Here is a 17,774-nt window from a genome sequence, read left to right on the forward strand (position 1 = left end):
AACTGAACAGCGTAAATTGTTGGCAATTAGGTATGAATTACTTAGTTGGGGACAAAAGGAACGTCCAGGTTAGATTACTTAGAATTAAATCTTGAAGGATGTGATGGACTTAGTATGCACCCTGAAAAGTAAAATCCAAGATGGGGTTTGTTAAGGGGGTAGTCCAGACCAATTAGAAAAATCTGAAAAAGGAGACAAGACTTTCCGCTGAGGGAATCAGGGAAGACTTCAAAAATGAGATGATGCTTGGAGCCTGAAGAGGATTCTGAAAGATGCCTGTGACAATGAAGAGATATGGAGATATTCTAAATAGGGGAGCTGCTTTGGGCCACAGCGTGGTCATGCTGGTATGTAGCCATCATTGATTCTGACCTGAAAAGTAAACTATCCTGACAAACATATACAAAATCAACTAGGGATAGAAGCTGCTTTAGGTAGGGAAACTCCATGGAGATTAATGGGGTAATTCTACTTAGGTGGTGACTTGAAATGGCTAAAGTTCACATGTAAAAAGCATTTGGTAACAAAACTCAGTAAAGACTGTGACCTGGTTTTATTAAGTGTTTTCTGTTCAAATCAGGATATTAGGTATTCTGAAGACTGCCAAAAATATAAAAGTGATGGTTCTAATTTTTCAGGAGCTTATGATGTTGGTGAACAGTCCAAGGGCAAGAGAGTAGATGTATGAGAATTAGAATTGCACCCCCTGCTGGAGAGATACTGTAGGGAAGCTCCACCATGAGGAGAAAGCATGTGATTTAGAAACCATATGACTTTAGCATCCAGAAGTTACATCTATAGAACCACCTGTGGGATTTGTCAATCAGAGCTACCAGCCAATTAGCTTGGAGCTGTCTGTGTGTGGATGGCCCTGTTTCCTATTGGAGAGGAGGTTTCTGGGAGGAAGACAAGAGCGAGCTCTCTCTTTGGCTTGGGACCTTGGTTTGAGTGCAGCTGAGATATGCTGGCTCCCTGAGATAGATAGATGAAGAAATCTTGGCCTCTTCCTCTCTCCTCACCAAATTCTTATGCTCCTTAATAAACTAAAAGTCTAAACTCTTGCTAAAGCTTATAATTTATGGCGACCACTCAATAGATTTTAGACAGTAGTATACACAATTGATACTATGAATGAAAGATTTACATGCAGAGAGATTTCAAAATAGGAGGGAACAATCAGTATAGAATGTTTCATGGAAGATACTGAATTAAACTTGCCCTAGAAGTATATAGGATTTCAATTAAAACCATGATGGGCAAAGGGAATTTCAAATGGCAGGAATAATATGAGAATGAGTATGTTGGCAGAAATCTGTACAGTATATATGAGGTACATAAGGAAACAAGAGGCTGGTAGGTTGCTTAGTGGATAGAGCTCTGGGCCTGGAGCCAAGGAGGAGTGGGTTCAAATCTGGCCTCAGTGCTTACTAGCAGTGTGATCCTGGACAAGTCACTTACCCTTTGTTTGCCTTAATCCACTGGAGCAGGAAATAGCAAAATACTCCAGTATCTTTGCCAAGACAACTCCTTAATGAGCCAGGAAGAGTTGTACATGACTGAATGATTGAACAACATGTAAGGAGACACTGTCAAGGTGACTGACCTGTGTGAAAGAGAGGTTTTCCTAGCTGGTAGTAGTGAACAGTGAGGTTAGAATGCTAATTTGTTTGTTTATTTATTTTAATTAGTCTAAATTCAGTTAAGCAAATAATTAAGTACTTGAGTGGGAAAGGAAATAGCTGGGTTTAGATAGCCTCTACTTTTGTGTATATATGTATATGTATATTCATATTCTTTTTTTACATTCCTGGTTGATTCTGCATGTTTGTCAGGAGGGGCTATAGGGGCTAAGTGACTTGCCCAGGGTCACACAGCTGGTAAGTGTCAAGTGTCTGAGGCTGGATTTGAACTCAGGTCCTCCTGAATCCAGGGCCAGTGCTTTATCCACTGCACCACCTAGCTGCCTCTGAATAGTTTCTTAATACAGTTTTTGTGTTACAACCCTGGCTAAAATACAGTGATGGTTACTTACTGCCATGTCCATGCCTTGGCCCAAGCTGTTCCTTTATTTAGAATGTCCTCATCTCTGTTATTTGAAGTCCATTGTTATAGTATAATAGAATATAAGTGAGTAGTAAAAGGAGGAATATTAAAAGTATTCCAAAAGTTGGATTATTTTGCTTTTGTGTCCTTGTTTATTACCAAGGAGTGTGAAGTGGGATTGTAGATTTAGAGCTGGAAGGTGTCTGAGAGGTGATTAAATAACCACCTTCCCATCCCCTTCCCCCCTTTTAATAAGGGAGTAATTGGGAAATTATAGCATTGTTTTTGTTTTTTTTAAACATCAATAACTTAAAAAAACCCCAAAATAACCGTGAGAACAGAATAGGAAAAGACAAAGAATTGCTTTAAGTAAAGACAAGAAAATATGTTAATCAGTACTTACCAATCACCTACCCAAATTTAAGGAATTTAATTGCTTTGATAGCTTGGAATAGTGAGGTTCTCTACCAATGGAGTCTATGCACTTTTTTTCTGTACTTTTATTTTAAAGGAATAGAATCTTCCAGTCATTAACTTAAAATTCCAACAAAAATCTAATGACATATTTACTTAAATGGTTTCTGCCTTTTCATAAATGCAAGTAAGTTTTTTCCCCCTATCTTGTTTTTTTCGTTTTATTTCCTCATCCCTCCTTGTGATTTTTTCCCTTTTATGTAGTTAAAACTAGTGCAAATATTGTTAATTCCATTTTTTCATGTTTTCACATTATTCTGGCTGCCTTTTTATATATCTGTATACTCATTATCTTGGTTGTTCTTAATTACATTATAAACCCTCATCATATCGATAGTAGTAAATAGTAGTTTTGCCATTTTCCTACCATTGAATACCTCAGTTATTTCCAGTTCTAGAAAATTAATTCTGAAGAGTAACAGCTCAAACGAGGAAATATTTGTTTTCAAATATTTTCAAATGGAGTTAATTCTTTGTGAACACTAATTCATTTGTAATCTTATTTAAAAACCCAAAGCATTTTTTTGTTACCCAGGGGGAAGGGAGTGAAATGTATGTCTCTGGTAGAGTGAATTGATGTATAAGAGGACTTTTGTTTGGGCTGATAGATAAATAAACTACATGACCCAGGGAGTTGGGCACATTATATTTTTTCTATCTTGAGATCATGAGATTGCTTTTAGTATTGCTTTACGTGCTTACTTGGTAGCACCTTCCCACAACAACCTGTGTTTTAGAGATTCCTTGGAATACTGGAGAGGTTGTAGCACTGCCAGCAAAGATGAGGTTAAATAGTAGTCCGTAATTGACTAGGAATAGGTCAAAATGTAATTCCTGTTGGCGATTGCATTTTTTGGGGGGTGGGGCAATGAGGGTTAAGTGACTTGCCCAGGGTCCCACAACAAGTAAGTGTCAAGTGTCTGAGACTGAATTTGAACTCAGGTCCTCCTGAATCCAGGGCCAGTGCTTTATCCACTGTGCCACCTAGCTGCCCCTGCAATGTACTTTTTATTATTGGGGACCTGCGGTCAAGTGTAGGTATTATTTGTATTTCTTGCTTCTCCTATCCTGCCTGACCAGAAAAGATTCCTACGTCAGCATTGAACCACAGTAGCGTTGCACTTCTTCTAAAAATCAAACTGATAACAATTCTAGTTTGTTCAGGAAGGAATTTGGAAGTAACAGGAAAAAGCAGATGTTTTATTTGTCTTTTCAAATTCATCCACATAGGCTGCTCCTCTTTCTGACTAGTAAGAATAATTGAGAGTTTTCTTTTTACCAGACTTTCCCCAGAATTAGAAGAGAAATAATTATTATTTTTAAAAGAATGTAGGGGGCAGCTAGGTGGCGCAGTGGATAAAGCACTGGCACTGGATTCAGGAGGACCTGAGTTCAAATTCAGTCTCAGACACTTGACACTTACTAGCTGTGTGACCCTGGGCAAGTCACTTAGCCCCTATAGCCCCGCCCAAAAAAAATGTAAACAGTTTCCAGTTCTGTCTTCCCAGGAGTTTGGACTTGAGCTTATTTCCTTGATGGCTGTCAGGGAGGGGGTGTCATTTATACATGCCAACTGCCTTGTTCTCCAGAATTCCTCTTGCAGAGAAGATGAAGATGACTGTGGTGCCTTTTGCATTACTTCATAGAATTTACCTGATAAGATTGAGGCTGTGATTTGTCTTAGTATATTTGTCTACCTGTGGTATAACTTACAATGATGCTCCCTTCTTGGAGCTAATGAGGTGAGGAAAAGGTGGATAATATTCTGGCGGAGAAGGGAGCCCCTTAAAACTGCATTTAAAAATTGGGCATTCCTAATTTTACCATGTATTAATAATAATAGAATTTATATAGCACGTTGCAAAGCACGTTCCATATGTTATTTCACTCACTCCTCAGGAGAGCTCTGTAAGGTAGGTGTTAGTATTATCCTCATTTTGTGGAAACTGAGATGAGAAAAGTTATGTTATCCAGGTCTTAAGATATGTAAGTATCCTATCTGAGGTAGATTTGGATTCAAAGCCAAGTCTGGCGCACACAGTGGATAAAGAAGAACAAGGGAAAATATTTTAAGTTTTCTTTTGAGTCATTTTAAAGTATTAGGATAGTGCTATTGATTTTTTTTTTTAAAGATTGACTTCTATTTTTATTGATGTCTTTCATCACCTTGATTTCAAAAAATACTCCTCTTTTCATTTAGGGCTCCAGGGGGTAGAATGCTGAACCTAAAGTCAGGAGGACCTAAATTTTCAATTCCAGCTTCAGATAAATATTAATTGTATGACCCTGAACTGTATGACTTAACCTTGGTCTGCCTCATGTTCCTCTACTGTAAAATGGATATGTAATAATAGCATCTGCCTTGTAGGGTTATTGTGAAGATCAAGTGTGATAATATTTGTAAAGTGCTTCCCACAGTGTGTGGTACATAGTAGTTGTTTAATCAGTAATTGTTTACTTCTTCTTTTCTCTCTGAAGGGAAAGCAGCAATTACAGTGATAGGGGTGGACCTTTTGCATTACTAGATAGAAGAGACCTGATAAGATTTAATTGCAGAAAGCAATTCAATAATATTAACAAAACAATATCTGGCAGTGTATGTCATATTCCACACCCATAGTCCCCTACCCCTGTGATGAAGGGAAGGAAGCACATCTTCTCGGCTTTTATTCAGGGCCAACTATTTTGCGATTTAAAAAATGTTCTTTCAGAAAGTCAAACAGAATGTGGAGATAGAACCTCATTTTAATTATATAGTTTGGGTAATTTAAAAGTTGATGTTTCCATTTCCATTGTATATTGTTTTCCCAATTCTGTTTACTCTGCATCAGTTTATTTAAGTCTTTCCACAGGGACTATGGACTGAACCTCTGATTGGGTTGCTATAGGGAACTCTTAGATGAGGAAACTCCCATTAGCAATATAGATCTCTGATCTGAGAAGATCATGACACGTACAGGATCATATAGAGTCTTTATGTATCAGAGATTGGATTTAAACCCAGGTCTTTTTGGTTTTGAGGTTGACACCTTAACTACCTCATCCATGCTGCCTCTCATAAATCCTTCCCCTTTCCTCTGATTTCTTAAGACACAGTAATATTCAATCACATTTACTTGCTGCATGATGGGCATCTACTTATTTTCAAATATTTGCTACCACAGACAAGTCTGTTACAAATATTTTTGTATATATGCGACCTTTTTGTTTTTGACCTCCAAGCAGTAAGATTTCTCGGTCAAAAGGCATTGACATTTTCATTGCTTCATTTAAAAAAACACACCATAATTCCAAATTTATTTCCAGAATGGTTGTACCAAATTGCCAGCCCTACTAATGAATTAGTGTGCTTGTCTTCCCTCAGTCCTTCCAGCTGCTGTCCTCTTTGCCAATTTTTCTGGATGTGTGAGGTAAAATTCTCTAGTTGTTTTGATTAGCATTTCTCTTTTTAGTGATTTTGAGCTTTCATTCATATGGTTGTCAGTAGTTTGCGGTTCTTCCCTTGAGAACTTTATTCCAGTCCTTAGACAACTTATCCATTGGGGAGTAAGTACCACTGAATTTTTAATAAAATCATCTTATTAATCAATTTAGAAGCTGGAATAATCCAGCCTTGTCAGAAGGCTTTTCATAGTCAGAATGAACTTCTGTTTCTAAACTTATCTTGAAGTTGGGATGGAATAAACATTGTAGCCCCTGCTGAGCACATAGTAGGTACTTGAGACTTGCTTGTTGGCTGACACTTCCCAGACTGCTGCTATTTACAGTATAAATGGTTTTGGAGTAGTGGATAATCTACCAAGGGAGATTAGGGCATTTTCTGGTTGTGAATTATAACAAAATAATAATCTGTCTCCTCAGTTTAGATGAAGTTTATTGTTGTCTAAAGGTACTGGGATAGATTGTCAGTGTCCTTAGCAGATTTTTAACCAATCCACAGAACTTTTTACTAAAACAACATGGTTTTAGTTGGAAGTCCTGGGCTAGGTGCAAGACCTGATGAAATCCCTTCCAGGCTTATAATTGCCATATTTGCTTTTTCCTGTCTCTTGAAGTAAACCAAAAGTTGTCCAAAAGGACTTTGTGTTTTCAGGAATTATGTTCTATAACTCTCATGCCCCATCATATTTACCCCATGCTTAGAAATCCTGTTCATACTGCTGCCTTTCCTTACTAATATGTAGTGTCTTTTGTCTCCTTCAGGGCTATCTTCTTCCTTCCTCTGGAGGAGTTTTTAATCTGTTCCTCAGCCATATAGGGTGCTGTTTAGTATGGCACTTTCTTCCTCAGCAGGGTCCTCTTCTACTTCTCCCGACTGTCTGTTACCATGGCAACTGGCAGCTGGGCTAGAGGGAGCTGTGCTCAGCCTGGGGCCAGATGGGAGGAGGTAAAGCAGGCAACAGATCTCGTAGGGGCAGTTCCCTGCGTGCCTGCGGAGAAGGATTGTAAAGAGATTCTAGGAAAATGAGGGACATCTTCATTTACTGAAATCATCTTCCAATTCCCTTGGGTCCACCAAGAGTCAAGGAGTACTGGTCTCCTACCATCATCTTTCATGCTAAGGGAGCACATGGCCTGACCCTGGGATCGTAGCCTGTGTATAAGTTCTCAGCAGAAGTAGATCCAGGGGCCCTGGCATCTGGCTTTAATTCATGCCTGATTGCACATATCTATTGTTTTTAGGACAGTGGTATAAAAATTATGTTGTGTTTTATTTTCTTTTTATACTATCAAACTATCCTAACTCTAGTTTTAATGGAAGAATGACTTCATATCTTTAATCCAGTCTGCAGTTATCAATATTTAAATATCCTCTAATGTTCAATTATTTGGACTGTTATAAGGAGAACCCTGAGACTATGTTACATGTGTGAGGCAGTCCTATAGAAGGAGAGATTCTTTCTTCTGTATGTGTGCATATCTTGACTATGAAGTCACTGCTATTGAATGTGAAAATTTCTCTTTTGGTACTTGGAATCATCAAATCTGATAGTTCGAAGCAGCTTTAGATATTACATAGGGAGCCTACGTCTCATTTTATGGAAGAGGAAACAAGACCCTAGAGGTGAGGTAAACTATTCAAGGATGCTTACCTTGTAATTGGGCTGAGGCTCATTAGAATGTTTTCCTCACTAACAGGAATTCTCCTTTTATTTCATTCATAACACCTTTTTGTGCTTTGTCCAGATTATAGATTTAGAACTGAAAGGGGCCTTAGGTGTCATCTAGTTCACCCCCTTTATTTCTCTGAGGAAGTTTAGGGTCACAGGTTACATGGCTTCCCCCAGGACAAAGGGGCAAAGCCAAAATTTGTACCTGTGTCCTTGGACCCCAAGTATCTCTCAGTTCTGCTATAGTCTATTTTTAGTTAGAATTGCAAAAAATTTACAAACTCTGAATGTTGATGTAGGGGCTGCTAGGTGGTGCCAGAGTGCACAGAGTGCTGGGCCTGCAGTCAAGAAGACTCATCTTCCTGAGCTCAAATCTGGCCTCACACTTCCAAGCTGAGTCACCTTGGGCGGGTCACTTAACCCTCTTTGCCTCATTTCCCTCTTCTCTAAAATGAACTGGAGAAGGAAATGGTAAACTACTCTAGTATCTTTGCCAAGAAAACTCCAGATGGAGTCAGAAGAGTCAGATAGGACTGAAAAATGACTGAACAACAAAAAATATTTATATATTGATTTTCTAAACTTTGAAATGCAGTTTGTTATTTATGTACTGAATTAGTTCTTCAGTTATTTTTGATGTCCTATAAAGCTGTTTTAATTTAGAGGACCCTACTTCCATCCTCACTAGTTTGGGTAGACTTCTCTATAGAAATGTAAACTTTCTTTGCATTTAGAAAATGCTAGGATGTGAATTTTTAACCTTTTAAAATTTCCATGAATCTTCCTGCCAATACAAACACATCCCAGTATCTCTGCTTCCCACTTGGTATATTTGAGGTTTTAATCATATAATGTCAAGGTATCCAGTCTGCTCTTGTCTTCCACTTGTTCAACTATTGTTTCTAAGACTATGTTTTGGGGGATAGAAATTGTTAATAACATTTGGCTGGACACTAAGATCATCAGCTCTTGGGCACTTGACCCTGACTATTTTTTATTCCCCCTTTCCTTGAACAGTTACATTACCCCAGGGATGGTCATTTAATCTCTTGACAGAGCAGGTGCAGAATGATAGAATTGTTTGATTGAGAAGGGGCCATGGTGATCTGTTTCAACTCCTACTCCCCAACTCCCTTATTATGGATGGCAAAGTGATGCCCTTAGAAGTTAGATGATTTGTTCAGGGTTGCACAATGAGTTAGGAGCAGAGCCCAAGATCAGAACTGAGTTCTCCTGACTTTTTTTTGGGGGGGGGCAGGGCAATGAGGGTTAAGTGACTTGCCCAGGGTCACACAGCTAGAACGTGTAAAGTGTCTGAGGCTGGATTTGAACTCAGGTCCTCCTGAGTCCAGGGCCAATGCCTTATCCACTGTGCCACCTAGCTGCCCCCTCCTGACTTCCAATTCAGGGTGTTTGTCTGTCTCTCTAATAGAGAAATAATAACCTTGTTTATGTCATCATGGTTATACAAGTTATCTTACTCTATCTTTGTATGTGGAGTGAGAAGGGAAGTGCTTGGTGATGCTTTTGGTGAAAAGGATACTTTTGTTGATTCAATTATTTCCCATCTCCCAAATAATACATTGTGATTTTGTAGCCATATACGGCATTTCTTTAACAACATATCTGCTTTTTTTTCCCTTGCTAGTTGCACAGCTAGCAGTAAAATGTATATTTCTCATGTTAGACTCTACAACTATTTATTTTTGTGCTTTCTAATGTAGCCACTTATCTGGAGAGTATGAATTAATTTTTTTCCCCCCTATGTATAGAGTATGTGAAAAAGTACATTTGAGGGAAAAAGTATCTTGGTCTTAATTTTGTTATAAATGGTGATGATTTATTAGTATCAAAATACCGTCTCTGGGAACATGTAAGTCCTATTGGAAATGTTTTAGGAATCAGGAACCTGTTCCTGCACCATTCCTTTATCTTTATCAGTGTTTCCTAAGGAACAGTTACTTAACCCTTTGATTTTCACTGTAACACACACACTTCTCTAAAGTTGTATTATGTTGGTAGTTGTTCCTTCTCCCTCGTAGCTTAGAGTCAATGTCATGGACAGATGTCTTGACTGGGATGGATCTGGGTAACCTGCAACCCCTATGAGTGAAGGAGGTGAAAGCTTCTGTTGGGGTTCTACTGTACTTTTGGTATTTTTGATCCCTCTTATTGAGGGGGAGGAAGAGAACTAGGGAAGGTAAGTTATCCTGAGATCCCTCCTACCAGATCAGAAGGTGCTTTAGCACTAGCAGTAATAGACCGTACTGTTCTTTATGTCAGTGATCCCAGTAAATTGGACAAAATAACTGTTCAGATATAGGACACTAGGTTTTTGCCTTTCTTCCTGTTCTAAAGTACATAAAAGAACAAAGCGAGAACTTGTCTTTCTGTTAGAGATGAAGATGACATCAATGACGTCACTTCCATGGCAGGAGTCAACCTCAGTGAAGAAAATGCCTGCATCTTAGCAGCAAACTCTGAGTTTGTCGGCACACTGACTCGTTCTCATAAAGAAGAACCATTCCTTTTTACGGGGGCTCTCCAGAAGAGAATTTTAGACATTGGTAAGTATAAATGTTTCTGTGACGAGTAAAGTGCTTGGTGTTGATGCATATGATGAAAAGGATGCAAAATACTAATTACCACACTTGACCATATTAGGTATCAAGGGGAAAAGCTTTCCAGGCAAGAAATACCTAGTCTAAGGGCTCCAGAACTACTTGAGACTTTAGATGTGGTAGGGAAATGTTTTGTTTCTATTTTTAACATGAAAATTAATGCATACACACAGTTCCTGCATTTGATGTAGTTTCCAGTTAAATAGCAAAATGTGATGTTATCTATTCACATTACTTTGGTTTGGTGTAGGGAACATTGCATCTTTCCATATGTGGACCTATACATACAATGTTATGTGTCCTCTTCTATCATTTCATAGCCTATCTCAGTTTTTAAAAGACTTATGGGGAAAAGCTAGGTGACACAGTGGATAAAGCACTGACCCTGGATTCAGGAGGACCTGAGTTCAAATCTCGCCTCAGATACTTAACACTTACTAGCTGTGTGGCCCTGGGCAAGTCACTTAACCCTCATTGGCACCCCCCCCCCCAAAAAAAAAAAAAAGACATGACTATGGAAAATAAGGATGGTCTCCACTAAGCCTGAGAAATTAGCAGGAGACCATTTTATATGTGAAGGAAGATGGTAGAGAAAATGCCCATAATCTAGATCTAAGGATTGGAGATACATATCCTAATATTACCAGAGAGGCATGTATTATTTTCTTATCCCCACTCTTGTGGCCCTACCTCATTGTTATCCAGGTAGTATCCCTTCTCTACCATCTAGTCAGTTGCTTGAAGGAAGCATACAGTAAGCTTTGACCATGGTTCAATGTGATCTTTATTTTTGTTTGAAAGATTGATGCAAAAGTCTCATAGGGCTAGTCTTTTTGAGACTTAACCTTTGTCCATGTATTTAAGAAAAACAAAAAAAAACCTAATTTGTATTTCAGGTGTACTTTATATTTAAAAAATTCTTTTTTTTTTTCCTGAACATCAAATAAACAGCATTTCCAAATTGAGCAGTAAAAGAGGATTGTTATCTTTGCACATTTATGTAGAGTTCACATTGACTATATAATAGGTTAAGCTTGTAGCTGTCAAAGCTGCCCTACTTGTCTGTGCTCCTTTCTTGCCTTCCTTCTGTTATCTTTTATGTGTACCTTTAAAAAAAATATGTCGGGTGTACTTCATATTCAGCTAATCAAACAAATTGTAGTGAGTGCCTACTGGAAATGACATTTAAGTATAGCATAAAAAGCAGAGTTTTCTCAACTTGATTGTAGAAGAGTGAATTCCTCTTTAGTCTTATAGAAAAAATAAAATTTACTAATCTTTCAAAGGGGAGATCAAGGTCAATGGATGCTGGTTCTGAAATTTCAATTCCAACACAAATACATACAAATCATTGTCTATTTCTTTCCTTAATATGGGGTGTTTGCTTACCTCTTCTTTGAATCTCTCATTACAGTTATAGAGATATCCCCCGCTAAGGTATTCTGGAATAAACCAGATCATCTGCCAGCTTTTTGTGTAGTTACTAATCTGTGGTGATGGCATACACAGTTTTATCTACACTTTTCTCCCATTCATCCCATTATGGGACTACTGTCATTAAGAGATTTGCTGATTTTTGAGTAGGAGCAGATATTTTTGCTGCACCATTATTTTGCTTTACTCCTTACAAAGTTTATTTCTAGCATAATAAAGATCTTGATTGTGTGAAGGGAAAGAATAAGCATCGACACAGACATCCTGATAATCTTAAATTGTTTTGGGGCCAGATATTTTCTGACTTTTTTTTTTTTTTTGACTACTTAGGAAGCAGATGCTTTAATGTGAAGAAGTTGTAGGCAGTGTTCGTTCATTCCTGAGTTATCTGGGAAGCTCTGGGAGTTTCCTTCCCCCACACCTCCCACCCCAGTTCAAACCACAGACTATAACTGTATGTTCTAAGAAAAATTGATTGTTCATTTCAGTAAAATCATTTAAAGAGAAAATTGGTGGTAAGATCATAATTTTACAAAAGTAGAAAAGTCATTTATCCTAAGAATTAGATTGAAAAATAACTTCATCTCTTTGAGTAATATTAGACGATAAAACAAGACAATGTTCCATATTGTTAAATTAGTATATACAAATGATTCATTTACTACATGAAAGGCTCACAAGCCTAATTTAAAAGTTTATTCAAATGGTATTTAAATATGATTTACTGTATTTTTGTGATTTTAAAATACTTGAGCATGTATATTTTTCATTAGCTGCTTAGTGAACAATTGAGAGTATTTTTGAAATGAGTAGGAACTGTTTTCAGCTTGATATTCCCAGTAACTGTTCAACTGCAGTTTGTATAAGTTTCTAACAGAATATGAAAATGAAAACTTTTCTGTAAACATATTCAGAATATTGTGGGATAGGGATAGGAGGGGAATGCATTTTACATGAACTTTCTGTTTTGCATAAATTTAAGCTGAAATTTTTAACAAAAATGGTTGTTTTTTGAATGTTTATATATGCCTGCTAACTTTAAGGGATCATATACAGATTTATATTTGGAATAGTCCTTGCATATCAGAACCATACAAGAGAAATAACTTTACTAAGCTTACACAGGTAAAAACAGATGGGAATTGAACCCAGATTATTTGACTCTAAATAAGCAGTTTTTAGATTTTCTGGTCTTAGGACCCTGTTGCATTCTTAGAAAACTGAGACAATCCAAAGAGCTTTTGTTTAAACAGGTTATAATTATCAAAATTTACCACATCAAAACAAGAAGATTAGTGGAGTAGCATTGTTTTATAAATATTTGGGTTAGGAGTAAAAATCTCTTTAAAGTCTAACTCAATAGAAGAGAATTGAATTCTTATATCTGCTTCTGCATTCAATATTTTGTGATGTTATTTTTGTTGAAATATATGACACAGGTTTTTCATAGGCAAATAAGATCTTAGTATTGTTATGAAAATAGTTTTGACCCTATAGACTACCAGAAAAGAGTCTGAGACACCCAGCGGTATCTGGACCACATTTTGAGAACTGTCATTATTATATATTAACTGCTGGTAATAATAATAAATAATAATGGTTAGCATTTATATAGCACTTTAAGATTTGCCTAACACTTTATAAATATTACCATATTTAATTATATTTATGTATATAATGCTTTAAAGTTTGCAGTGTACTTTATATACCCTGATTCAGTCCTTAATACAACCCTGAGGGTAGTGGGGTTTTTTTGTTTGTTTTTTTTTTTAAACTATTATCCCACTTTTAAAATCCAGGACTCTTTTCACTATACCATTCTGTCTCTCTCCTAAAGTGTCTTTCAGGTATAGATACTATCAGAAAACAACTATGTTGCTAAAAATGTGGGTTGTTAATTAAAAAAAAATTGTTTCCCCTTTCTGTGGTTATTGTCTAGAACGGTTAATCCCCAAATCATTCATTTGACTGTGACTTCTATCTTCTGCTTTTGTATCTCTGTGTGGTTATGAATTCATAGCATGTCGGAGAAAGCTGTAAAGCCGTGTGATAGAATAGGAAAAGCCATGGGCTTTTAAATCCTAGCTCTGACACGTCACCCTTATAGCCTGGACATTAACTTCTGGGCCTCAGTTTCCTCATCTGTAAAATGAGAGAGGATTAGATTAAATAACTTCTCAGGTCCCTTCTAGTTCTCATTCTCTGATTGTCTTTTGACCACAACCATTCAATGGAAGACGGGTTGAGGAGGCAGTGGGAAGCGTTGTAGCTTTATCATCCTATTTCATATTGGAGAGGAACAATCTCTTTCAGATTCCTGCACAGGAAACCAGACTTATCAGAGCTGCCTTTCTCTCACCCTGCTGTATTGCTATCTGACTTATAGGTTCCCAGGTTGAAAGGATGTAATGAAGCATTTTGTGGTTTAAAAAATGTTCTTTCAGAAAGTCAAACAGAATGTGGAGACAGAGCTCCAAACTACTGTGCTTAATCCTTTTGCCAAATTTAGAGTCAAAGTCAGTATTTTACATGATCATGTTAAAGAATGTAAGCTCTCTGAGGGTAAGAACTGTTTGAATTTTTATCTTTGGATCCTAAGCCTTGCATTTAAATGGTATCATATTAACTGAAAATAGTTTTAAAAGAGTTTAGTGTTCTGTCTTCTTTGATGAGAACATAGATTTGTCTCATCTTTTGTGTACATGATGACATATATACTTATATTTTTAATTAATTTCTCCCAATTATTTGTTTTTCTCTCCCCAGAAAAACAAAACGCCTCAACTCAGGCAACATAAACTCCCATAGTGGCCATGTCAAAAATTCAAACACACACCATTTTCAGCACCATTAAAAGACTTCTACTTTGGCTACTATTGTATGTACATTAATAGGTTTAGGTTTTTCAGCATAGGTGGGTGGATACACGTTTCAGAACTACTGTTTAACCGCTAATGAGAAAGCATTGAAGTAGTATTTTTTCCTTTGGCTATGTAGTCCAAATTGTTTTCTTGAAACTGCTCATTCCATATTTAATGAAGCAACTTACCATTCCCCTCTTAATAACAAAGAAAGGGGCTAGTAACAGGCATACTCAGATAAGAGATTTTCAAGTGGAAAGGAGATGATACTTGGAACCTGATTCTATTCATAAATTGACTATCAGTTTCCTTGTTACTTTATAGAAACAATGGCCTCATAGGCACAAATAAAGTTAATCGTGAACAAGGAGTGTATAGGGTTTATAAGCATGTGGAGAAAATAGTCATATTACAAATTCATTTAAATAAATGGCATGAATTGTTAACAAGTGCTGTGTTAAACAGGGCACAATGTAATTTTCTATTTTAAAAATTACTAAAATTAACAGAATATGTCACTAATTTCTACAGTTATTGTTCTCCCCCTTGAACACTAGACTTGATTTGTGTTCTTATTAACTTTGTCCTATAAATGACCTTGCATGGAAAATGATTCTAGGGGCTAAGTGAAACAATGTCTATATTTTCTGAAGCTTCAGGCTAAGTTTTATTAATGTAATGTCTAAGATCTTTGAAGTTGTGACTTTACCAGGAAAATCATAATCTCCAAACCTTTATTCATAATGGGTATGACTTCCAGGGGGAACAGAATACCTGCTGTGCTAATTATTTCAATTATCAGCTACTGCTAAAACATGTAATGGATTTTCTCTGCTTCCACAGGTAAAAGGCATGACATTATGGAACTTAACTCTGATGTTGTGAACTTGATCTCACATGCTACACAGGAGCGATTACGAGGCCTTATAGAAAAACTGACTATAATTGCTCAGCATCGAATGACAACCTGCAAGGTAAAGGAAATCATTAAGGAAGCTCTGAGTACTTTTCTTTTCTTCTTTCCCGTATTAAAAAGTCCATTTATTGTGTATCTTCATATTTTAAATATATTTATAAGGAAACTAGCCAACTTAAATTATTCTATAGTTGGTATTTGCGTAAAGTCATTCATTCTCAATTGTTTTATAATTTAGAACATGCAGGTATATGTACATATGGAAAAATTGGATTATAGTTTAATTTAAATAGTTTTCCAAAGGTTTGTGGTGGTAGATAACTGAAATATTCGACTTTAGGCTTCACCTCAGTTAGTTTATATTGCAAGGGAAATAAATTAGTGCCATGCTAGCTCCCTTTTTGCTTTGTAAAAATGGTCGCACCATGGTTTGTCCTTCATGTCCCTTGTTAATATAAGACACAGGAACCCATTGAATGAAAGCTGATGTCCCTGGTGAACGTGACTGCCTGCGTTTGTAAAAATCACAGAACTAAATGTGTGGTGTCCCTGGTGATGTGCTCACACTCACTAGCCATTATCAAGATGAAGGCACTGGAGGCAGTTGTTAGTTTGGGGAGGAAGAAATGATTGGGTGGTGAGTAATAGAGAATAGCCTATCTCTTCTCCTACATCAAGGAATACCCATAGCTGCATTTGGAGTATGATTGCATGTGGCTAAGAAAAAGCTGGAATGAACGATCTGAAAACGTTTGGGGTTTGTAGTTTGGTCATCACCATGGTGTCCTAGCCATAGGTTAAGAGGAATCCAGGGGAACATCAGCTGCCACACCACCGGTGAGTCCCCTGGAGCAATTGCCCTACTTTCTCTACTTCACTTGGACCTTTGGGAGGATTGGATTGTTGTTGCCGAGGTCCTCAAATAACATGATTCTTTTAGTAAAAATTTGCTGGGCTGAGCAACAGCCATATGAACTCATCAGTAGAAAAGACTCTGGAAAAACAAAACCTGAGGGATCAAGCCCACTCTTTCCAGAGCCCCGGGGAGTGGAGCTTCGTGTACTTTTTATTATTCTCTAGTTTTCTATTGAACTGAAAGCTTTTTATGTGATGCCTCTAATTAGTCTATCTTGAAGCATACTTATAGCTTCTATTAACTCTCTTGTTTTCCTTGGGTTAAAAATCTCTAAAGCTTTGTTACTTTTTACATATTTGAGTAGTGTTCCTTATTCTGCTAATTCTTTTTTTTTTTTAAGCAGCTCTACTATTGTTTTAAGTATGCATGTATCGGTATAGCCACGTTTTCATTGGATTGTTCTCATACTAGTTTTGACATAGTCTGTTGATACTAGGTAGCAAAATTTTGGAATTTCCAGTTGTAGAAAGTCATGTTTAGCATTCTGAATACCATTGAGTATGCTACTGCATGGAGTTTTTAGGTTGGAATTTATTTTATGTACCAGCAGCATCTGTTTTAGGGCTTCTTCCCCCCCCCCCCCCCCCCCCCCGCCAGCTGGGTAGCATATACCATACTTTAAAGACCTCATTAGGAAAAAGATTGTGGCCTCCTCACTTTTCTGCCCCATACAGCTGTCCTCATTGCCCCGTGTTTCTCTATGAAAAGAGATATTTAGAAAGAGAAAAGGGCAGCTACTGCACCATCCTGTTCCTTAAGTTAGCCATGCTTGACTTCAAATTTGAATGCGTTGATTGTTATCACCCTCATCCATGGTATACCGATTTAGTTTCTTTCTTGTGCTTCAAGTTTATCTGAATCATCATTTTTTCACTTTCCATTCTTCCATTTTAATAGACTTGCCACACTTGTGAAGGGAAAATTCTGTCACTGCTGCTGACATTTCTACTTTTTAATGCTCTTTCCCTTGGGTTGCTCTCTTTAGTTCTGTACTTAAACTCAGAGTCTCTTGCAATGCTTCCTATTCATTTAACTGGAACTCTGTAAAGAGGCAGCAAGTAATTTTTGGGGTGGGTGGGGTTTACAAGGCACATAACTTGTCATTGATGTTGCTGCCAGGTGTTTTCCCACTGAGGAGATGTGCCTCACTTTCTCTGCAAGCCATTTGCTGCAGAAATGATTTGTCCCTGTCCCCATTCTGTCTCCTCTCCCCACCCCTACCCCCGCAATAGGAAGGTGCCGTATTTCCTTCTTTGGATATGGTTTAGTTCTTGGCATTGATAGCATTTGGTCTATGTTGGGGTTTTTTTATTATTCTTAGTAGAATGTTTAATATATAGTGGTCCTAAAACTCTGAAGCGTGCCTTTTTTTCCTATTCGTGCATGAAGAATTCAACT

At 37.3% G+C, this 17,774-nt stretch overlaps 1 protein-coding gene across 1 annotated transcript in view; it reads left to right on the plus strand.

Annotated features, from left to right (window-relative positions):
• The window catches only part of TAF4B (TATA-box binding protein associated factor 4b), a 204,762-nt gene that overhangs the window by 97,525 nt on the left and 89,463 nt on the right, over positions 1-17,774 (plus strand). The window contains exons 10-11 of the mRNA XM_043975081.1: positions 10,026-10,195; positions 15,388-15,518. Coding sequence (XP_043831016.1) covers positions 10,026-10,195; positions 15,388-15,518 — 301 coding nt within the window. The remainder of the gene's footprint in view (positions 1-10,025; positions 10,196-15,387; positions 15,519-17,774) is intronic.

This window comes from Dromiciops gliroides, chromosome 1 (assembly GCF_019393635.1).
Source record: "Dromiciops gliroides isolate mDroGli1 chromosome 1, mDroGli1.pri, whole genome shotgun sequence".
Classification (NCBI taxonomy): Eukaryota; Metazoa; Chordata; class Mammalia; order Microbiotheria; family Microbiotheriidae; genus Dromiciops; species Dromiciops gliroides.